The 24,223-nt window shown below is 49.8% G+C and overlaps 1 protein-coding gene and 1 long non-coding RNA gene across 2 annotated transcripts; both read left to right on the top strand.

Annotated features, from left to right (window-relative positions):
* Positions 1–7,228: 7,228 nt before the first annotated feature.
* LOC136485190 (uncharacterized) lies at positions 7,229–12,013 on the top strand. Its single transcript, XR_010766354.1, has 3 exons — positions 7,229–7,350; positions 7,570–7,646; positions 11,844–12,013. It is a non-coding gene; the product is annotated as an uncharacterized lncRNA (long non-coding RNA).
* Positions 12,014–12,047: 34 nt separating this feature from the next.
* LOC136489132 (uncharacterized) lies at positions 12,048–15,529 on the top strand. Its single transcript, XM_066485850.1, has 8 exons — positions 12,048–12,251; positions 12,343–12,535; positions 12,627–12,842; positions 12,931–13,104; positions 13,180–13,557; positions 13,635–13,883; positions 13,965–14,111; positions 15,080–15,529. The coding sequence occupies exons 2-8, from the start codon at positions 12,449–12,451 to the stop codon at positions 15,527–15,529; spliced, it is 1,701 nt and encodes a 566-aa protein (XP_066341947.1). The 5' UTR covers positions 12,048–12,251; positions 12,343–12,448.
* Positions 15,530–24,223: the final 8,694 nt, after the last annotated feature.

A 24,223-nucleotide genomic window follows, 5' to 3' on the forward strand; every position in this document is an offset into this window, starting at 1 on the left:
CTCTACTCTAACCCTTTACCCTCTTCTCCAACCTCCATGCTGTTCATCCCTTGATCCGACGACCTAGGAGCGCCCTAGGCTTGCCGGCCGACCTAGGGCAACCCATGCGACGTCCTTGCCCTATCGGGGTCCCTCCTGGGCGAGAGCTTCGATAGTTTCTTTGCTAGTTTGCCTAAAAACTAGCCGGTTCTTCATCACACAATCACGGTATTATGCTTTGGTGGTTTGCTTGTAAAACTCTCCGTTCTTCACTACGAAAGAGTGACATCCTCGTTGCGTTCTTTGGTCCGTGGCTGCTCGGGCGTCTAAGGCCCTGCTGGTGTGTGATTTGGATCAGTATCCAACGTCAACATGGACCGTCCAGCACACATGTAGTGTGTGGCAGTTTGTCTTGTGATGATGGTAAGATTGGAACATATTAGGGAAAGTGTGGTTGGAAGAGGAGATTGATGGTGCACGTCTGAGCTACTGTGGTGAGCTAACCGGCCAAAGGCGAGGAGGATCATGGCCTAGAGTATAGAGCTGACCTCAAACGTATGAGCAAGGTTATATAAATACGAGGGCAACAAACGGTTCATTTGCAAAGTAATACCGGTTCAGCTGATCCATTGCTCCTGGCTCTTCGTTAGCTGCCAACTTCATTATATATGGAAGTGGAGTAGAGCAGTTACATTAGAAAGAAGTGATAGTTTAACGTTGGACGCAACAGAGAAGTTGCAGGGTGAAAGTTAGTTGAATTGGTGCATTATTAAGGAAAATAATATGGTGTCTCTTCATTACTTCTCTTCGTTACTTGACGTCGTGAAATTTGCTATTTGAACTTACAGACTTTTCATAGTGTGATGATCCTCTCAAGTGCATATTGTCACATCCAAGGTAGACCCTTTTCTTTCATCTTTGTGAGGGGTTGCGCCGATCCCCTTTTCATTCATCTTTGTGAGGGTTATGCAGGACCCCTTTTCATTCGTCTTTGTGAGGGTTAGGCCTTTGAGCTTGAGAGCTTAAGTGCATTGGGTTGTTTTTACCCTTTTAATCATGGTGAGTTGGAGCATAAGGTCTTGGTTACCATTTGACAACCAGGCAACATGAACCCTCCGAACATGATGTGAACGGGAGGCGACTTGGTTACGGTTGACGAGGAGAAACATTCCTTGGTGGAGAATCTGATGACAAGTGGGAAGCCTTAATTAGTAGCTTACAACACTTGTCTTTAGTTGTCGTTGGACCTTTGCATTTCCTAGCACATCAATAGATAGACCATTCGAGTTGCATACTTTAATTGTATATGTTATAGTGTCCTTTATCCATATTTCTAATACATGTGTATTATACTATCTGGTAATGTCAAAATACCATGTTTCTTCATGCTACTCTCACTGTGTCAAAAAAAATAATTGGCTCCTGTATACCACAGCGATCAGACACAACCTTAGTCATGTATTTATTCTGTGTATTACATACACAGCCCCTGCTTTTAGTTTACATGGGCTCCTTTAGGACAGTCACCAAATCAATTCATTACCACAAAGATTAGTAGTTTTGTATCCACTGGCTTCACACTCCTTGAGGCATCTCGATTTGTTTACAGTCACCGTCAGGGATAACGCACCGCTTGTCGCCGCCTAATGCCTGGACATGCATGATGCAGCACATCATCACACAGTTGAAACAAACAAGAGCATGCATGTTGTTCGTTTAGAAGTTGTATGTAGTCTTAATATAATATAATGTAGATTTATGATGATTTATGAAGGGGTGGTACTTACAGTTTCCCGCTTCGTAGCATGGAGACGCATACAGGATCGCAACAACCATCACGAGGGCAGTGGTGGTCTTGTTGGCCACCGCCATGAGAAAAGAGGATTATGCCTTCTCGTTGTGCAGTTTTGGTGTGCAGGTCTCTCTCTATATATAGAACATTATGTATAGATTATTTTCAATTAATTTATGACAAAGTTAGTTATATCTTCTAGCATATAAACAAATAATGCTCGGATGACTTGGGTTTTGAGTACATTATTTACATATATGTGTGCTCTACATTAGATTATCTCCAGCTGCGGATAGAATGGATGCTGCGCCGCAAAAGCCAGCGGCTGCTGTTTCGTGCCTTCCGTGTCATTGTTGCATTGATCTGCGAAGGTCTGCACGGCAATTCGGTGGATGTCAAGCTACCGCTCACCGGTGCCACCACGCAAGATGTTTTCCCGGCGGCAATCGTTACGGGCAAGATTCTTCGACATGTGTACATGCAAGACATTTTTGCCGGGCATGTGCTCGCTCTCTCGATCGATTGGAGCCGTACATAGCAGGACTGCAGGAGGCAACGAAACTAAAGCCCTACGGGATGAGATCAGTAGGTGCTTTTTTTCTCGTCGGGTCTAAACTTAGGTGGTCTCTTATACTACAATAATTTGTATGTTTTTCTAATGAAATTAGATGGAGACAAATTTTATTTCAAAGTCACAGTGTTTGACGTGATTTATAACTTTGTAGTTGACAACTATTTTATTACAGATTATTTAGAAGCCCAAATATTTAATAAAATATTACATGACTTCTAAATGATCTTAAATAAAAAAGTTTCAACTAAAAAGTATACAATCACTACCACAAAGCAGAATATCCTTGAGAACCGAAAACCCTGAAAGCACCAAAACCGAAGAAAATTATTAATTGAGTGCCAACCCTCAAGGATGGCTGCCAAGCGTAGACAGAGCAAGCGAAATTCAAATTACCTTGAGGGCCAGACCACCACAAAGGATTTCCTTGGGTCCTTAACCACCAAGGAGACAAAGACGAGATCATATTTTGAACAACGTCAAGGAAATGTAACACTCCTCAAGGATATATGTTTTCTTGAGTGTCGATTTGCGACCTGAGATTTCGCGCGAAACTAACTTACCACTACACCACGAAGTGTTTTGTGACTAAGTAAATGTTTCTTTCTACTTATATTTAATTTAGTGGATCTTGTAATGAATAATAGATACCCTAATTTTGGTTTAGGTTGTAATCTCCTTCTGAGGTCATTGAAAGATTCAACAATTTGAAGTTTTAAACTCTGAGAACTTAAAACATAGTTTGTGGACTTTAATCAATTTTAAATGAAAAAGTCATCAACTACTAAGTTGTATATCTCTTTGGGCTCTACGACTTTGATATAAACTTTGCCTCCATATGATGTTAGTATGCCACATGCTAGCTTTAAAAGTAACTGGGCATCTCAAGCTAAGTGCCAGTATCCATTCTCTAATGCATAACAACACAAAATTTTACCTTTTGTTGGATTAATGTACCAAGAAAAAAATATGTTTCATTTCACAAGCATGAAAATCGAGCATTTGCATCTACAACATGCAATGTCTAACTAAAAATAATGCAATGAGTCCATTATTTCTGTGGTTAAGAGTAATCACTATAAACTGAGCATTTTGTCCTTGGCAGCTACAACAATTTACTTGAGGGTACGCACCCATGAAAACTGCACTTCCTTGCTGGTTTCCAGTCACACCAGGAAAATGTGAATTACCTTGGCGGCTCCTAATAATAGTCAAGAACCTTGACCGTTCTGAATAGCACCCAAGGAAATAAGGATATACCTCAGCGATTTGTAATAACACTCAAGCAAATGTGGAATTACCTTGGCGGTTCGGACTAGCACTCAAAAAATATGGAATTATGTTGGTGGTTTGGGTTATCACTCAAGAATATGCATTTTCTTGGAGATTTTGAAATATATCCTTTGTGGTTTTATTTGGCCCGAGCCCCAAGGATATTCCATTTGTGGTAGTGAATCTAAGTGCAGATTGTTTCTCCAAAAGACAAAAAAATTAGAACTTTGAATTTCAAATCTGATAACTTAGAACAAATATTCGAGCCTCTAAATCTTATCAAATAAAAAAGTTGTAACTACAAATTAATAGATCTCATCAAGGGCTACAAGTTGAATATAGAAAATGTCATCACCTGATGTCATTTGAAAAACAAACAATTGAATATCAAAATATGAGAACTTAAAATGAGCCTCTATCTCAAATAAAAAAGTTAACAACTAACAATTTATAGATTGCATTAGGGGATACATCTTTGGTACAGACAATGTCAACATCTGAAGTCATTTCAAAAATTCAAATCAATTTAAAACCTCGATAACTAAAACAGTATATTTGAGTCCATATTTCAGAGAACCTGAGATCCGATGTGAGCAATCAGTCGAAGGAGCGGAGCGCGGGCGCACTCACTCTAACGGCGTACCTTTCACATGATGGGTCAGCGAGGAAATGGGAACAGCGGCTTAAGCCATTAGGTGTAGGCGCTTTCCAGAGGTTGTGAACTCCAAATTTATGGATCGCATTATGAGCTACAACTTTTTTAGAAACAGTCAACATCTGATATCATTTCAAACATTTAAAACATGGGAACTGCTCTCGTACTCCCTTTTATAAAAATGGCACGAAGCCCAAAGTAGCCAATTAAGGAAATAAATTATTTTATATTATATAACAACTACGGTCCTGCCTGGGCCCAGCCCATCCAAGCCCAGCCCTGAGTCCGGCCCGTCCGCTCTGCTCCGTCAATCTGTCGGAGACGGCGTCATGAGCAGCAGACGCTGGATCACTACTCCTCCCCCTCCTCCCCCGATCCCATTTCGTGCTTTGCAGCAAGGAGCTTCGGCGGCACCGTCGTTGCCGTTGAGAAAGAAGACGCCGGGACACTAGCCGGAGAGGCGCCCGCCCTCACCCCGCTGCGCCACCAGCCGCGGGAGGCCACCGGCACACGGAGCGGCGGCGCCAGCACCTATCTTCCAATTTGTTGGCTGGAACCATCCCGCCGCTGATTGGGGAGCTCGTGCGGCTCCAGGTTCTGGACCTATCCAGTAACCACTACAGGAAACTGGCTCTTTGCCGACTGCAATTTTCTTTGCCAACTGTTTTTTTCGACACTCGGCAAAGAGGTCCCTTTGCCAACTGGAATTTCCTGCAGTCGGCAAAGCAGGATTTGCCGACTGCCTGGCTTTGCCGACTGCCAGGCAGTTGGCAAAGAATTGCAGTCGGCAAAGGCAGGCCATGGTTGATGCCATCCACACCGTCACCTTTGCCGACTGCCACTCCGTCAGCAGTCGGCAAAGGCGCAGGCTTTGCCAACTGCCATCCTCCCTGGCAGTCGGCAAAGAATTTTTATTTTTTTTGATTTTCGATCCCAGTTTTTTGTGTTGCCTTGATACAATAAGTACATGATATATTCCAAGTTTGGGATCATTTTGATTTATTTTGCTATATTCCGTAGATTTTTTCTGTTTCTTTGATTTTTTCCGGCAGCTCCAGATTTGAACTGCAGGTATATGAAATAATGGAATCCGGCGATTCAGAAAATGATATTCATGATGTTTGGAGCATGTTGAGGCCGTGTGCGGGGCCTCGCGTGAAATTTCGACCGTGTTGGTGTCGGAACACGCCGAGCCACGTGCGTGAAAAGTGTTTTTAAATTTTATAAAATCGAAACGGAGTCCGAAAATGACGAAACTTGACGACGTGTCTTGTCATCGCACGCGGAGGCTGTGGTAAAAATTTGAGAAAGTTTCGAGCAAGTGGCGAGGTTTTAGCCACCCGACGTCGCCACTTGCTCGAAACTTTCTCAAATTTTTACCACAGCCTCCGCGTGCGATGACAAGACACGTCGTCAAGTTTCGTCATTTTCGGACCCCGTTTCGATTTTATAAAATTTAAAAACACTTTTCACGCGCGTGGCTCGGCGTGTTCCGACACCAACACGGTCGAAATTTCACGCGAGGCCCCGCACACGGCCTCAACATACTCCAAACATCAAGAATATCATTTTCTGAATCGCCGGATTCCATTATTTCATGTACCTACAGTTCAAATCTGGAGCTGCCGGAAAAAATCAAAGAAACAGAAAAAATCAATGGAATATAGCAAAATAAATCAAAATGACCCCAAACTTGGAATATATCATGTACTTACTATAGCAAGGCAACACAAAAAAACTGGGATCGAAAATCGAAAAAAAAAATTAATTCTTTGCCGACTGCCATCAGTGGCAGTTGGCAAAGAGCCTTTGCCGACTGCCAGGGAGGATGGCAGTCGGCAAAGAATTTCTGAGAAAAAAAATCAAAATAACCTTTGCCGACTGCCAGGAGCGAGCAGTCGGCAAAGTATTTTTAAAAAAAATAAAAAAATAATTTTTTGAAAAAAAAAATATAGACCTTTGCCGACTGCGTCACATGCTGGCAGTCGGCAAAGGGAAAAAAATAAAAAAAAAGAAAACGTCGCCTTATCTGCTCGGCCCGCCCTCCCCCCTCCCCAAAATCCCGCCCGCCGCCGCCCACCCGGCGCCCCCCGCCGTCGACGCCTTCTCCTGCCCTGCCGCCGCCATCCCCCCCGCCCCTCCCCCTCCCCCGCGCCCCTCCCCTCCCTCTCTTCTCCCGCGCCGGCGGATCCCGTCCTCCTCCTCCCCCTCCGCGCGCATCCCTCCCCGCTCGGCGCGTCGCGCCTCCCCCCCGCGTGGCCCTCCCCGGCCACGCCCCCCCCCCCCCCCCTCGCTGTTCCCTCCCCGGCGCGGCGCCCTCCCCCCGCGCGTCGCGGCCCTCCCCGTCGGCTCCCCCCCCCCCCCCCCCCCTCTCTGTTCCCTCCCCGCGCGCGTCCCCACCCCACCCGCGCTTCGCGGCCCTCCCCGGTGCGCCCCACCCCCCCCTGGCCCTCCCGTCGGCGCGTCTCCTCCTACCCCTCGCGTCTCTTCGGCCCTCGCCCCGCGCTGGCGCTTCCCTCCCCTGCGTGCGCCCGCCCCCCCCTCTCTGTTCCCTACTCCCCGCTTCTCTGCCTCCCCGTCGCTCCCGGCCCCCTCCGCCCCACTCTCCCCCCCCCCTCGCCGGGCCACCCCCATCGCTCTTCCCCCCCCCCCCCCCCCCCCCGCGCTCTTGGCCCCCCGCGCTATGCCCCTCCCGCGCCGCCATCCCTGCCGCCGGCCCCTCAGCGCGCTGCGCCCTGCAACGCGCCGCGCCCATCCGTCCCCGTCCAGTCTCTCGCCGGCGTGCAGCTTGGCGTCGGCCCTGCAGCGGGCCCGGCCTCGCCCCGACCTGCCCCGGCGCCGTCGCTGCCCCGCCCCGATCCGGCGTGCCCCGCTCCGTCCGCCGTCCGCCGTCCGCGCGCCGTCCGCCGTCCGCGCGCCGTTCGCCGTCCGCCGGCCCTGCGTCGCCGTCCTCGCCGCGCCGTCCTCGCCTCGCCGTCCTCGCCTCGCCGCGCCATCCTCGCCTCACCGCGCCGTCCCCACCTCGCCGTCCTCGCGCGCGCCTCTGCTCCACGCGCCGGTGACGCCGTCCGTGACGACGAGGTAGTAGTACTACTAGTAGTAGTAGTTTACTTTGTTAATACCTGCTTATATTCTTCTGCATGGATTGGAAATACATTTGTGGTTGTCGGCCATCGTGCCTGACATGTATATGTGTTTGTCGGCCATCGTGCCGTCTTTTCTTGCAGGTTTGGTAACCTTCCCGTACAGGGGAGGTGCTACCGAAATTTTTTGTTCTCACTAATTGTTTTTCTTTTTTAGGAGGGCTCCCATTGGAGGCTAGCCGGAGGAGCACGACTCGGCACTGCCCCGCTAGCCTTTCTTCACCGGCACCTGCGGTATGACCCCTCTTTCCGCCACATGTAGTCATAGGTCGCGTTACCCAGTTAGGCGTCTCCCGTCCGAAACGGATACGGTTGGAAGTATGCGTTCTTCGCATATGTATAACCGTATCCATTTCGGATTGTCCACGTTATTTGGACAGCCCGAGGATGCGCAGACGAGGTTAGCTCCCATGTTCCGCTCCCGTCCGAGTCGGAGTTTCGGCAGGACCTCCCCGTTGTTCTCTGGATACACACTCTCCCCGCCAGGACGTGTATCGGGAGAACAGCGGGGAGGTGCTGCCAAAATTCCGTCTCGGAACGGGAGCGGAGCATGGAAGCTAACCTCGTCTGCGCATGCTCGGGTGGGATTAGGACCTATCCTTCACCTATTAGATGGTAGGAGCGCGTTGTAGATGCACTTGCTGGTTTTATCACATGTTAACATTGCCGCATGACAGAGCATGGGTGACCGTGAGTGGATGTACTCGGGCTTCGCAAGTAAGAGCCACTGAATGGATCAGGGGGACGACTGAGTTCCTGGAGCATGCATTTGGCCCAGCTGCTAAAGGGTCGATTCGGATGCCGTGTCCCTGCAGCGAGTGCAGGAACAAGAAGAAGAAAGTAAAGGCTCAGGTGTTGAGAGATCTGTTCAAGCACGGGTTCGTTCCAAACTATACCCGTTGGCAGCCACCATGGTGAATACCATCCTATTAGGGACGAGGTGGTGCGACCCGTCCTCGAGGAGTATGATGGCGATGCCGGGATGGCAGACATGATGGCAGACTTCCACGAAGCACGGTTTGGCGAAGGAATGGATGTGGAGGAAGATCCGGAGGAAACCGCGAAGGCCTTCTACGACATGATGGAGTCGGCACAGAAGCCCCTTCACGAGAAGACAAAGCTTACGCAACTGGATGCCGTCTCACGCCTGATAGGGTTGAAGTCGCAGCTGGGCATTAGTCGAGACGGCTTCGATCTCGTGTTGAGCATTGTTGGGGGACTGCTTCCGGCAGATCATGTCCTGCCGACGAACACCTACGCTACACAGAAGCTCCTTCGTGCACTTAAGATGCCGTATGAGGGGATCCATGCTTGTCCGAAGGGGTGCGTCCTAGTTCAGGGGAGACCTCGAGGAAGCAAAAACCTGTCCGAAGTGCGATGCCTCTAGGTTCGTGTTGGTAGAAGGCTCTGATGGCAGCATGAAACAGTCTAAGGTCCCCGAGAAGGTCGTACGGCACCTTCCTTTCCTACCGAGGCTGCAACGGCTGTATATGACGGAGGAGTCCGCGAAACTAGATGACGTGGCACAAGAATGGCAAAAGATACCATCCTGACAAGATGGTACACCCGGCGGACGGTGATGCATGGAAGCACTTCGATAACATGAATCCTGTCAAGGCTATGGAGGCTCGGAATGTACGCGTAGCGCTGGCAACAGATGGGTTCAACCCGTTTGGAATGATGGCGGCCCCGTACACTTGCTGGCCCGTGTTTGTGATCCCCCTCAATCTCCCCCCCGGCGTCATGTTTGAACCTAAGAACGTGCTCTTGACGCTGATAATACCTGGACACCCGGGCGACAATATGGGTGTGTTCATGCAGCCGGTGTGGGATGAATTGGAACTTGCTTGGGAAGAGGGGGTACTCACGTACGACCGGGCTACGAAGAGGAACTTCAGAATGCATGTGTGGTACCAGTATTCAATGCATGACTTCCTGGCGTATGGCTTATTCAGCGGGTGGTGTGTTCACGGGAAGTTCCCTTGCCCGACATGCAAGGCAGATGTGATGTTCACCTGGCTGGCCAAGGGCGGCAAGTTTTCTTCTTTCGACAAGCATCGCCAATTCCTGCCTGAGAACCATGAATTCAGGCTAGATGTAAAGCACTTCACGAAAGGCGTTCAAGTCACCGGCCCCATTCCGCAGGTTAAGAGCCCTGCCGCCGTCCTTGCCGACATACAGGCTCTCGAACCTGAGGAAACAGGTGGGTTTAAGGGATATGCTCGGGACCACATGTGGACTCATATATCGGGCTTGACTAGGCTCCCCTACTTCAAGGACCTTCTTCTTCCACACAACATCGATGTAATGCACACAGAAAAGAATGTGGCCGAGGCACTCTGGGCAACACTCATGGACGTTGGCAAAAAGTCGAAGGACAACGTCAAGGCTAGACTGGACCTGGAGATGATCTGTGATAGACCAAACCTGGTGATGAAGACCCCTGCGCCCGGCAGGAAATGGAAAAGGGGGCCGGCCGATTACATCCTGAAAAGGGCAGATAGGAAGGAAGTTCTGCAGTGGATCAAGACGTTAAAGTTCCCCGATGGGTATGCGGCGAATCTGAGCAGGGGTGTGAACTTGCAGACTATGAAAGTCTTAGGGATGAAGAGCCATGACTTCCACATATGGATTGAGCGGATCCTTCCTGCGATGACCCGGGGATACCTCCCAGAGCATGTGTGGCGCGTCCTGGCAGAGTTGAGCTTCTTCTTCCGCCAGCTTTGTGCCAAGGAGTTGTCTCGGGATGTTTGTGTTGAACTGGAGAAGGCTGCACCTCTGTTGCTCTGCAAGTTGGAGATGATATTTCCACCCGGCTTCTTTCTGTCCATGCAGCATCTGATCTTGCACCTACCGCAGCGAGGCACGGTTGGGGGGTCCCGTGCAGGCCCGTTGGTGCTATCCAATCGAGAGGTGTCTAAAGCTTCTTCGGAAAAATTGTAGAAATAAAGCCAAGATTGAGGCTTCCGTGGGAGAGGCCTCCGTTCTAGAGGAGGTGTCGACCTTCACACAGGCGTACTATACTGAGAAGCTTCCCAGCATGCACAATCCAACCCCTCGTTACAACGCTGACGAGAACTCATCGATACTCAGCCTTTTCCAAGGGGATCTCGGGAGTGGAAGCGCAGGTACCAACAAGCAGTTGAACCATCAGGAGTGGCAGACTATCATGTTCACATTGTTGATCAACCTTGATGAAGTGATTCCTTATCAGAAGTAAGTTCTCAATGAGCTTGTTACCTACGCCGTCACTATCCTCCATCTATCATGGTCTGACCCTCTAGTTTCTTCCTTCTTTCAGGGAATTTATTAGTCAATACTGGAGAGGCAATAGGGCTCCTACCGAGCAAGAAGAAGACAATCTTCTTAGACACGGTGTGCCCGATTTCATCTCCTGGTTCTGTACAAAGGTACCAACCAACTAACCTCTTTCCGACTTTGTGATTCCACTTTGCTCCCCGGAGCGAGTTATGTAACGATCTCCTACCCTTGCAGGCCCGAACAGATGCAGAAATGAGCGATGAATTGAAACAGGTGGGCCAGTGGCTTCTCCCGTAGGGTGAAGTCATTCACCGTTTATGATGTGAATGGCTATCGCTTTCGCACGAGAAGCTACGAGGAGAGTCGACCCAACCTAAAAACCATGTGCTGCGGAGTTCGTACGCCCGGCACGGATGGGAAGGACTACTACGGCATAGTCGAAGAGATATACGAGCTCAACTTTAAGGGTGCCGGGACTTTAGCGCCGGTGGTATTCAAATGCCATTGGTTCGATCCTGATATCACGAGGAAAGACCTTACGATAGGTCAAGTCGAGATTCGACAGGACTCCAGCTATAAAGGAGACGATGTCTACATTGTGGCCAACCGAGACGCCACGCAAGTTTATTACCTCCCATGGGCGTGCCAAAAAGACGAGAAGCTTGCGGGGTGGAGCCTTGTGCATTTGGTGTCGCCGCGCGGCAAAGCGCCTCTCCCAAACGACAACGATTACAACTTTGACCCAAGCACCGATGAGTTCTATCAACCTGAGGGGCTAGAAGGTACCTTGGAGATCGACATTGGTTCGCTCATGGGCATGGAAGTAGACAACGAAATCGATGAGGACGAGGGTGAGGAGGTGCAGGATGCCAGGGACTTAAGAATGCTTGAGCGATGGCAGATGCAGCGCGATGGAGTTGTCCAGGAGGAGGTACATGATGATGACTATGGAGACGATGAGGATGATGATGACAGTGATGACTTAAGGGAGGCTCGACAATATTGATAGCGATGACGACGATAGTGATAGAGATGACGACTCCACGCCCGAGATATTGCCGTTCGCGGAGATAATTACGAGGCCATGTAATACTATATTGTTATTATTATGTTCCTTTACAAGTACTTGTCATTTATTTATGCTAACAGTTTTGTTCTTTGTCATTGCAGGCACTCGGCAAAATGCCAGGCGGACGGCGGCAGCGGCCGCATCGAGCAGTACGCTCGGCGTACCAGGTCCCCCCGCAGGAGACCGCCGACGACGACGAGGAGGAGGAGGAGGTGTTGGTGCGCGGGTCGTCCAGTAGGGGGTCCCAGCCCCCCAGCGGACGTCGCCAGGCGACCAGGAGGCTGCTGTTCTCAGTCCTCGCAAGGGGGGACGACGTCGCGTGACGACGAGCGCGGCGGCGACGACGACGACGACGATGACGACGACGACGGCGACGACGCGCCTACACCAGGCGAGACGGCTTCGACTTCGTCAGGCGTGGCCAAGGTGTACTCGCGCGGGCCCACGCAGCTTCCTAGGGTGCGGCCGCAATTCCACCAGCGCCCGGTGATCACACCCGTGGGCCAGACGTAAGTAACCATTATTGATTTCACTACTTGTTCATATGACATGTCAAAAATCGAACTGAAGACTAACAATTGTTCTTAATGACTCGTGCAGTTCCTGGAAGATTGTGAGTGGAGCAGGTCAAGCACGCCATATCAATGGCATCCAGGGCCTCCTGATTAAGGAGTACTACCCTGGCCTTGTCAACGTCAACGGCGAGATGAAGGTGCCCACCAAGTGGTCCCACTTCTACCTCGTCGAGGAGGGTGGCGAGACCATCGCGGCAAAGATAAAGAGGGAGTTTTGGGTGAGTCTTTCATCGCACCGCATTGCTAAATAGTACGCATTCGTCGGACTTCTTGCAAAAAGGAAATGCTACATGATGTGTCTGTGTGCAGGACTTCTTCACGTGCGAGGAGGGTAAAGCGGCCCAGGCGGCGCGAGTGCAGGAGGCGGTCTGCAAAGATCGTCTCAAGGACCTGTACCATGAGGCGCGCATACAGGCCATCCGCGACTTCCACGCCAACGTGCTTGGAGAGAACATCAAGAAGCCCCAAATCCGCCAGAGAATGAACTCGAGGGAGGCCGACCTCACCCAAGCGCAATACGAGCAGGTAATTAAGTATGACAACATTCGTTCAGATTCCTTCAGTGAAACATTACACTAATCTTCTCGCATGTCAAATACTTGATGTCATGCAGGTGTGTCCGTCGTGGTGCGACAACCACAGGGAATGCTGGACGGAGATTGTGCGCATGTGGCGCACGGATGAGGCGTACGCGAGGCGCGCCGACCGTCAGGGCCGCCGCGCGCAGATGCGAGGGGTGTCACACCACCAAGGGAATCAGCCCCTCCCCCAGTTCGCGACAAGATGGGTATGCGTCCGTTCATGTCTTAATCCTTGCGCTCAATTGTCAATACTTGTAACCATGTTTGTGTTTTCAATGCAGACGCAGACGCACGGTGGGCAGGAAATCAACGAGTACACCGCGTACCTCCTCTCTCACAAGGGCAAGGCGACGGATCCGAACAACGTCTACAACCCGGAGGACGGGCCCGATGCGTACACCAACCCCACCGCCTACGAGAAGGCCACCGAGTACACCGTCGCGGCTCGCCAGCGCTACGGGGAGACGTTCGACCCCACCGCCGAGCCCCTGGACACAGACCTCCTGCAGAGGTTGGGACCAGGGAAGCAGCACGGCCGCTACTACATGGCCCACAGCGCCCTCGACCCGTCCCAGGTTCCTACGCTGACCCAGGTTCGATCCACGCCCACGAGCTCCAGCGACATCCCCGTAGCGCCCCGGCGGCAGTCAGCGTCACAGGTAAGTGCCGTTTCGTTCGTCGTTCACTCGTTTCGCACCTGTACATACTAATCAACACTGCGGATGTAATATTGCAGGCCCAGATGGAGGCCAAGATGGAGGAGAGGATCGCCACGTTGCACGCACAGATGATGGCGCAACAGATGGCTTACCAGCAAAGCCTGCAGCAGCACTACAACACTCAGATGCAGAACATGGCCAGCTTCTTCCAGTCCATGCAGACGCCCGGGGCGTCTACACCGCCTCCTCTTCCAATGTTCGCTCCACCGCCTCCTCCTCCAGAGTTTTTTCCTGTGCCTGCTCCTGTCGCTCCTGGAGGGACCCCGGTGAGTATATTGACTCTTGCTTTAACTTGTGCGTCCATGCTGTAGATACTAATGACATCACTTGGCGTTTAACTTGTGCAGGTACAGTCGGCGGGTTCGAACTCGTCTCCTGGAGGTCCCGGCCATCAGATGATGTCGTATCCACCACCTGCACCCTATCCACCGTATCCACCTCCGCGTGGCCCTCCTCCGACTGTACTCGTGGCCGCCGATGCGCGGAGGGTGGCAGTACGCGTAGGCGCCTCAGTTTGGTCCAAGGGGGTTTCCGTGGGCAAACCCTGGGGGCTCTGGGGGCGGAGCGGACGACGAGACCGGGGACGGCGCGACGAGCTAGGTATTTGTCGATTCTGTTATCATGTATCCACCGTATCGTCGAAGTTGTTGTCATGTATTTCTTTTCTTCGTTATGGACCTAGACTTGTTATGTTGAACTTCGTGTGATGGACGTCGACTTGTGGTGTTCGACGTGTTGGACTTCATGTGATGGTTGTAATGCACTTGTGTGGTTGTTATTGTGACATATATGTGAGATATATGTGATGTTGTGCGTTATTGTGATATATGTGGTGATGTTGGCGACAAATGTGATGAAATTGTGATATAAATGGTGCTACCGGTGCTTCTGGTGAAATTGGATTATAATTTGTGATTTTGCAGGGTTTTGATGCGAGAAAACAGAAAACAAAAGCAAAAAAAAAAATTTCCAGCTTTGCCGACTGTTTAGCTGGGCAAAAAAACCCCAGGACAGAGTCTTTGCCGACTGCAATGGGAGGCAGTCGGCAAAGAGGTCAAACCTTTGCCGACTGCAACTCCGAAAGCAGTCGGCAAAGAACATTTCAAAAAAAAAATATTTTCTTTCTTTGCCTACTGCCGAGCTGGCGGCCAGTCGGCAAACAATTTTTGAAAAAAAAATTCTTTGCCGACTGCCGAGGAACCAGCAGTCGGCAAAGGCTGCCGTCAGGGCTGACGGCGCCACGTGGCTATGCCGACTGCTGGCGTGGCAGTTGGCAAAGGCTTTGCCGACTGTGTGCCACATGGCAGTCGGCAAATCCGCCTTTGCCGACCCAGGCTTTGCCGACTGCTCTTTGCCGACTGCCACGTGGCTTTGCGGTCGGCAAAGCCTTTGCCGACTGGGTTTATGCCTTTGCCGACCGGGGCAAGCAGTCGTCAAAGAGGCGTTTTCCTGTAGTGAACAGGCTCAGCGGCAGCATGCCGCTGGAGGTCCTCAGATCCATTGTAGGGGCCTCGTCCGGACGACGGATCTCAGCGGCAACTTGCTCCACGGCCGGCTGTCCTCAGGCCTCACGGAGCTCAAGAACCAGAAATTTCTCTCGTTGTCCGACAACCATTTCAGCGGTGAGATACATTCCGGTTTGGGCCAACTGACGTCGCTAGAATTTCTTAATCTGTCCAACAATTCTCTATCAGGGGAGGTTCCTGTTGATCTTGTGGCACTGCAAAATCACACTGTTTTCCTGCGAAATCACACTGTTTTACTGCTTGACAACAACAAACTATCCACGGAGGAGATAACTGCTGCTGCCGTCTCACCATGTCATGTAGTTACTGTTCATTCAGTCACAGGTGAACTGTTTCCTGTTTCTCCTATGCCAACAATTATCCGTGAGCTGTCTGAGACACAGTAGGGGACTTTTAATGGCAGCAGCAGCAGTAGCAACAATGGTGATGGTGGCTTGGGTATCAAAGAGATTGGTGCCGTAGCTTCAGCATTGGCCATTATTGTGGTTCTGTTAGTTGCATTCACCCTGTGCGTGCGCACATGGAAAAGGCCTCTGAGACCATCAAAGCGCTCTTTAGGGAGAAGGCAAGTCAAGGTTTTTCGCAGATGTTGAAATTGGAGCCCCACTGACATATGAGACTAGTTGTCCACGCTACTGGGAATTTCAATGCTAGCAACTGCATTGGCAACGGCGGATTTGGCGCGACATACAGAGCCGAGGTGGCACCTGGAGTTCTTGTGGCAAAAGAGGCTTGCTATTGGGAAGTAGCATGTCGACAAGGAGTTCCAAGCAGAAGTTAGGATCCTTAGGCGATGATGTTCTTGTGGCAAAAGAGGCTTGCTATTGGGAAGCAGCAGCGCGACAAGGAGTTCCAAACAGAAGTGAGGATCCTTGGGCAATGTCGTCATCCTCATCTTGTCACTCTCTTGGGGTACCCCATCAGCGAGTCGGACATGTTTCTGATATACAACTATCTGCCAGGTATTAACCTCAAGAGATGGGTAAGAGGCCAATCAGCTGGAGAAGGCTTCACAAGATTATATTGCTCTGGATGTTGCCCGTGTTCTGGCGTACATGCATGACGAACTTCTGTGCAGCCGTTATATAGTGCTACTTTCTCAAACGCGCAGGATGAAGCCAAATCATAATCATAAGTGTAGAAACTTTTGCAAGATAGAAGAATTTTAAATCTGCCACTAAATAGTAGTAACTTCGAGTCCTATCTGAAGCCAAACAAACCATTAAACCTAATCTTATATCTAATCCAAAATGAGTTATGAGTCTCAAACAAAGCTAACAAACCATAGTTTCACTGACAATCCAAATCCTTATGTCACACCCCAAATTTCTGATTTTGGGTTGTGCATAGAAACCATTAAATGAAATAAAAGATTTTAATATTTGGAATAAAATTTACCAAGTTTGGTTTGAGCTAGAGCAAATTTAGTTATAAAAAAAATGAATTTTTAAAGTTTTTTAATTTTGAAGGGCATTTGGTTGATGTAAGGTTTGCTTGTTGCTTGACTTGGTGTTGTAAGTAAAATTTTGAAAAACGCATTTAGTAAGTCTTTATTTTTCTTGGCCCTGTCTCTATCTTTTTCCGTAATCAAATCCATGGCTCTATTGATCCTAATCTTTTCATTGGGAGATTCCCAAGATGGTTTTCTTATGCTCCAATCACCCCTTGGGGTTTATCATCCATCAACCCATCTCTCAAAACTTCTGGAGAATTTTTCCTGCTTCTGCTGGAACTTCTCCCAATTTTTCTGCGAGCATAATCTAATTTTTTAGATGCTGCAAAATAGCTTTCCATGAGCTCCAAATATTTTATTTGAGTTCTTCATCCTTCAATCTGTCTCCAGGATTTTTCCAGTGATTTTTCTAAGCTTCGAAGCATTTTTAGTGATATAAATGGTAATTCTAGACTTTCTAGAATTATTTTTATTTCATGAAATTAATTAATTTTGAAATTAAAATAATTCGAAGCCCAAAATCTTCATCAATCCATGAAAGCCATGTGCAAAAATCCGAACTAATCTTAAAGGCCGGTGTCTTTATTTACTAATGGGCTTTAATGTTTACTTAGACCAATTAGTGTAGGTGGATGGTGCAATGTGAATTAGTATCATATCGCTAGTTGATGTGGAGGTGGAGAATTTTTCTCTATATATATGTACCAACCCTTGGGCAAAGCACACCCCACACCCGAGCTACTGTAAGAGAAGCCCCTAGTTTGGGAATCCCTAAAGTAGTAAATTCGATTTTCCTCTATACGCTTCCTCCAACGTCTCGTCATGTAGCTGCCGTGAACTATTCTCATCTCATCGGCACCAAAGTTCGTTCTGACATGGAGTCCGTCCGGTCACCATTGTTTCATCTGCCGCACAATCGGCCTCCGGTGAGGACGCCTCTTTCGTAACCCTGCACTCTTTGTTTTCATCACGTTGTATCTGTCAGCTTATGCTGAACTTCAACTTTGAGGCCTGCTTGTTTCGTCCTGCCGCTAAGCACCATGGCCAGCTTGGCCACCCTGCTTGTCGGGAAATCAACTCCTGCATATATGTTGCCGTGCTTGCTGTTCTGCGTGCCGGCCATCCACCTCTAGGCACCAGCGTCGTCCTTGCCAGCTGCTGCCCATCAACGAGCAAGCCAGGCTCATGCCTCTATTCTCACCATAGCAAGCACACATCCAGATGCATGCTTACGTGCAAATCTGCATATGAGAGGATTAGAAATGACCGAAGAGCATTTCCACCGTTAACATGTGATTCCTTGATGGCTATGGCTAAAGATTTTATTAGACCAAAGGACCCCAACATCCCAACTGTTCATGAGAGGATTAGAAATGACCGAAGAGCATTTCCACACTTCAAAGATTGCATTGGAGCTCTTGATGGCACACATATTCGAGTTCCTTTGTCACCCGAAGAGCAAGTCAGATATATTGAAAAATCTAGGATACCTACTCAAAATGTTCTAGCATTTTGTGACTTTGACATGAGGTTCACTTATGCGTCGACGGGGCAGCCGGGATCTACGCATGATACTAGTGTGCTGTACAATGCGATAATAGTCGATGAAATTTTTTATCCACAACCTCCCAAAGGTAATATTGATACGAATATTTTTTTTTGCAACATTCACTTTGAGATGGTTACAATTGGAAACTGATATTCTCATGAATTTATAGGCAAATATTACGTTGTCGATGCGGGATATCCTAATCGTCATGGCTATCTTTGTCCTTATAAGGGTGAGAGGTATCATATTCCTGAGTGGCATAGAGGAATGGAACCAAAGACCCATAAGGAAAGATTCAATCGCATTCACTCTTCTATCGGTAATGTTATTGAGAGATCATTTGGACATCTCAAAATGAAGTGGCAAATTCTCAACAAGATGCCTCTGTACCCGATGTACAAGCAAAAAATGATTGTTGTGGCTACTATGGTGCTTCATAACTTCATTTGTGAGCATGATGGTGTCGACTTGGACTTTGCTCGTTCGATCGCGATCCAAATTTTGTCCCAACAATCCCAGAAAGGTATAACAAATATGTAGCCCCATCAAATAGGTCTACTACAGAACCCAACATTCCTACTATGGATGCATTCTGTGATGAGTTGGCCACCGCCCTCTCTCGCTTAGGGCTATAATTATTGGAACACTTCAATTCGTAGTCGTTGTGCTTACCTATAGACAATTATATGTATTCTAATTATGGCCTTTGTTTAATTTTCTATCAACAACAATTTATGAGATAATTATTTGTATTTGAATTATGGCTACTGTTAATGTTCTATCATTTGTGTTATATTTTTCTCGGGAAATATCAAGTGCAATTTCAATTAGGGGCATAATGAACCATTTTCATCAAAACAACCCATTCCTAGAGCTGGAGCAGAGCAGTGTGCCAAACAGTACCACCTGCTCCACAAACTCCATGGTGGAGATCGTGGAGCAGAGCTGGAAAAACAGGAGTGGAGCAGTCCCAAACACCCTCACCGTCTATAGATTTATTATAAAATAAAATTTACGACCAAACTAACAACACTTGTTTTGGCACAGAAAATATTGATACATTTTTGTAACCAAAAAGCCACTTTCCGAGCGTGCACGCACTGGAACTGCAGCACCCACATCACACCCACCGTTCGATGAGCGCATCCACCCTTGGTGGCCGTCCGATGCGCCTGCGTGCCCGCGCCCGCACCGACGAAGAAGAAGACAGCGCTGGCTAAGGTTCTCGCGGCGGCGGCGACTGTCGCTATCTATCTTCTTCCCCAACTCCGGCAGCCTTGAAGAGAAGGGGCTTGGGGGTGGCAGACCGGCCAGGCTGTGGGGACGGCGGGAGGGCGGTGTTAGGGTTCTGGCTGCAACGGAGGTGGCCGGGCCAGGTCGGTGCGGGGCGCCTATGGCCGCAGCTCGCCACAGAAGAAGGAGGTCGTGGCCGTGCGGGGGGCGGTGGGCAGCAGCGGGGGCAAGGACGAGGAGGACGGCAGGGTTGAGGGGCAGGGCCCGGAGGTGGGCGGCGCGGACGGTGGTGACGGGGCCGCTGGTCGGGGCGGCGGGGGATGAGGTGGGGGAGGAGACGTGCGTGTGGATGGAGTCACGTGGGCCGTAGTAGTGTCCTTTTTCTAAACTTGGTTTGAGTCGTCACTGTATTGCATTCTTTTGGGAGTATTATTGTGGAAACTTGTGCGGTTGTTTTTTTTATTGCTTGTTGCCTTGTTGAGACAAAGGCTGGTCATCTTGGTATTGGGTAGGCGACGGCTAGTGCCGAGTGGCAGACGGAGTGAGGGTGAGAGTGGGCCTAATGACGCTGGGCCAGCTCACGTGTTACAAAATGCCAGAGGCCCTATACTAGCCAGTTCTTAGAAATATGCATGTCCAGCTAGTCACAAAGGAAACTAGGAAAGCCCAAATGCCTACTCAGCAACTACTGAGCCCAGGTCGCCTGGCCTGTATCACATAGTCCCATGCCATGTTGTGATGTTGACAACGTTTGCTAGCCCACCCTATAGTGCAGCCCAGAAGTCGCCGGACTTGGTGTCATGTGTTAAACCTGCAGATGTTGCCACACGTGCTAAATGCACCGAGATGTGTTTCCTTATTGTGGCGGTTCTGGTGCCACAACTGCTGGTGCCACTAGCAGAGGACGTGAGCGGTGCGGCAGGAGGGTGTGTAGCAGATCCACCAGAGGAATTTGTGGCAACAAGGGTGGACTGGGAGGCGACCTTCAAGTCGTTGGCGAGTAGTAGCTCCTTCGGGAATCGGGATCAACATGTCTTGAGCATGGTGAAGGATGGCAGAACTGCGATGCTGGACAAAGTGTCCACGGTTGTCGAAACTGAGGGTTGAGCCAACACTGGAGGTAGAGCACCAGCTGAGGCTCGAAGATGGTGTGTCCAACGTCACACAGGGAGTTGATGACTTTCATGCTCTTGCATTAGTAGAAGAGGCCCGCACGAGTTAATCAAAACCAAGCGCCCTGGAGGGGCGACTCAGGCGGACAGCCGCCGCCGCTGCCCTCTGGCACGTGGTGGCAGCGGCTCGCGACGGACCAAAAAAAGGCCCCCCGTCACATCTCCGCTCCTCCTCCTCCCCCAAATCCCACCCCTCCTCCACCCTGCCCTACCACGAGCATCTCCAGCAGGTTGGCCGGCAGGAGAGCCAGAACCGAGCACCCGGGGCTAGATCCGCCCACCCCCTCACCGGATCTGCCCTGTGCGGCGGAGGCGCACGTGCGGTTCTGGCTGCCTTGATGCTGGCCGTCATTGGCCTGCTGGCTGGGCGTCTGGCTTGCGGAGGCCGGTGCCAGTGTCGTGGCTGCCTCCCCCAGCAGGCCTGCTGCAGGGGGAGCCGGCGCCCCAGCCTTCCTGTGCCCTTCCAATCATATCTGGTTGGGGGCACTGCGACCTCCTGTGCACGCCAGCTGGCAGCCGGCGGTGGGCGGTCGATCTGGGAGCCCGTGTCGGCATGTGTCAGCGTGGTGGAGTTCGGGCAAAACTACTTCGGCTCATTGGACGGCGGCCGGAGTCGCTGCTCGCTACTCACCGGTCTGGAGTCACTTGGCATTGCGGTGCCCCCCATCCCTGACCCACAGTGTCGACTGCTTTGCTTGGGTATCTACCTTCCCGGCTTCATGCTTTGGTCTGGCGGTGGTGGTGCAGTCTGCATCATTTTCCTTCCTGAAGGCGTCGTTGAAGCTTGTCCTCATGGTTCGGGTCGCCGGGGCATGTTTCTTGGATGAAAATCCCCATGTGCTTCTGTCAACGATGATGGCATCTGCGGATGTCAGTACCCTTCTTGAAGGCGTCATTGGAGCGCTCCTGCTGCCGTGCTTCTGCTCCTTCTGCTTCCCTGCCTGAGTTGCTCCTTGCAGTGCTAAGCCTGATTGTGCTTCATGCTACCCTTAGCTTCGGTTTGTCCAGTAGTTGGTTGGTGTTGCCGCAGTCGTTTGCTTCTCTGTAGTGGATGCTTTACTGCTATCGCTTTTGCTATTCTTGGACGGATGCTTTGCCGTCATGTTGCTCGGGCGGTTGCCTTGCCGCCAGTGTCACTTCGGTCTCCCCTCTCAGGCATATGCTTTGCTGCTTTGAGCGTGATGGCCCCCCATCCATGGATGCTTTGCCGTGTTGATGGTTGTCGTCTTGGGCGGATGCTTTGCCACCATACTGTAGTTCTGGCAAATGCTTTGCAACTGTGGTCCCTTCTCTAGCGGATGCTTTGCCACTATTATCGTGCTAGCGCCCTTGGCAGAAGCTTTGCCGCTGAGGTTCAAGCTTGCCTCCTCGCCTCTGCGGTCTTCACTACACTACTGGCTACCGATGTGTCTGTCTTCCTGTATTAGGCTTAGTTGGTTGGGGTTTAGAGGTGGAGGGTCTCCCCCCTCGCGTTTTCTTGTTATTCGTTTGTGCGGGATTTCGTTGGTAATCCAAGGATTACTTACGAGTCCTATGCATCGCCCTTGTAACATTTGGTTACCTTTCCTCTTAATGAAAAATGGGCTGAACACCTGATCACGAAAAAAAGAGGCCTGCACGTGTTGTTTGTTCGGGCTCCACGACAAAGTCGAGGACATCATCAACATTGCTCCAGTAGATCCAACAACACACACAGGCATCAACCTATGACCTGGTGAGATCATCAACGCGAGGGGCGGTGTCATCAATGTGATGGAGATGCCCAAACTTGCTGCACATGGAGCAGGTGAACTACGCCACTTGGAGTAGTTGGGATGCTAGAGCTCCAAGGTGATTGGCACATACGTCTTGACCTTGATGATGGTACGGGCATCATTAGCAGGAGGAAACTGTTGTGAGGGGCGACATCATTGACGACTTGGTGATGTTGCCATTAGCACCGAGGTGGAGGCGGTGGTCATGCCAGAGGTCGCAGAGTTCGTGCCTGACATGGCACCATAGTATATTAGATTGGGGGAAGGGGTTGGACGCCAGATGAGGGATCCTCAATCGGGTGAGGCCGCACAACAGGGTGATGAGGTGGAGGGTCTTGCAATGCATAGGTGGTGAGGGTGGCGCCCTAGGGTAGTGGAGAAGCGAGGGAGTTGGAAAAAACAAAGACTCTTGATAAGAAGGGGTGGACGTACAACGAGATTGTCGAGTAGGGGAGAGCCCACTGCAGGGTGATGAGGTGGAGAACCGCGAGGCGCATGGGGTGAGGGCGCATCCTAGTGGATGGTGCCCTAGTCTAGCGGAGAGGGGAGGGAGTTTAGAAAAATAATTAAGGAGAGACAATGAATTGGGGGAACACATTATCCCTTGGATCGGGTGACCTTTCATATATATTAGTCGAGAACACCTTGTGTTACTAGTTGCATGACCAATAGTTTGAATACAACACGCATATGGTGATAGTTAAATAATTTTTTTAACTCAAATCCACAACATATATTAGTATTGTTGTAATCGATCGAAGCAATAGAAACCATCTTATTTTTCAAGGACCATAAAGGATTTTGGGTCCACACAAACACCACAACATACTATAGTTTACTGTCCTCAATCCTCATCATAAAGGATGAAATAAAGAGAAATAAAAATTATTCATGCAGAAGTACGTATTGCCATATAACCGTATCAACCTTTGCCAGCTACTTTGAAGAAACTGAAATCATGATCATGACCACAGTGCAGACAGCGGCCGCTAGGAGCAAACCACAAGAGGCATCGAAGGAGGTGTAGAATTTTCTATGGGCAGAGTCGAAGGACTTCCCATTAATTCGTTGATTGTCAACTACAAGACCTAGTCCGGCAGCACCTCCCGATGTTAATAGCGCGCAAAGTACCTGAACAACACATTCATCCATCAGGTAAAAACAATAAGTGGTGAATAGTACTATATTTACAGAAGAATTTTAAGCTGTTATCTTGCTGATGAATTAACAATTGATGAATAAAGTAAGGGAAGGCTTACAACATCGATGAAGATGAAGAACCTTGCAACACTGGTGCCTCCAATTCTCTTCCCTTCGAACACAGCAATTGCGGCCACAGAAACTAACACCAGAGTGTAGGCGCACCCAACACTACGCCAGATTTGCACATCACTGCCGGCCTTATCACTGCCGGATTTATGAGAACCGGCAGTGATATACTTTCACTGCCGGTTATGAGCTTGAAAATGAGAAAATGATTGGGGCTGGGCTAAAACCTGCAGTGAAGGACTACATCACTGCCGGTTTGTGGCTTGAACCGACAGTGTTTTGGCGGCCACTTATCACTGTCGGTTCAAGCCACAAACCGGCAGTGATTTGGCTATATCACTGTCGGTTCTAGTCAAGAACCGATGGTGATAAGCCTACAGCACAAAAAGGCTGCAGACGTCCTCTTCTTCCTCCTCTCTTCCATCCCGAGAACAGAGACGCGCGTTTGGGCCCTTCCCTCCATTGTTGCGGCTGCTCTTCACCATGAAGCTAGCGCTTGGATTTTGAAGAATGGCTTGATCTTTTTGCTTTAAGGTTAGTAACAAACATCCACTCCTCTGATTTTGTTGCTTAATTAGCTTCGTTTTGATGGCTACATTACTTGATTTTCATTCTAGTTCTTTCTCCATTCTAGAGAGCACTTTTCCAAT

The sequence above is a fragment of the Miscanthus floridulus genome, chromosome 10, assembly GCF_019320115.1.
Source record: "Miscanthus floridulus cultivar M001 chromosome 10, ASM1932011v1, whole genome shotgun sequence".
NCBI lineage: Eukaryota > Viridiplantae > Streptophyta > Magnoliopsida > Poales > Poaceae > Miscanthus > Miscanthus floridulus.

Bases quoted from the DNA above. Each gene is read 5' to 3' on its own strand.
- LOC136489132 (XM_066485850.1), top strand. From the start codon at position 12,449: ATGAAGGTGCCCACCAAGTGGTCCCACTTCTACCTCGTCGAGGAGGGT. The intron at 13,558-13,634 runs GTAAGTGCCGTT...GTAATATTGCAG, and splicing joins GGCGGCAGTCAGCGTCACAG to GCCCAGATGGAGGCCAAGAT. The intron at 13,884-13,964 runs GTGAGTATATTG...TAACTTGTGCAG, and splicing joins TCGCTCCTGGAGGGACCCCG to GTACAGTCGGCGGGTTCGAA.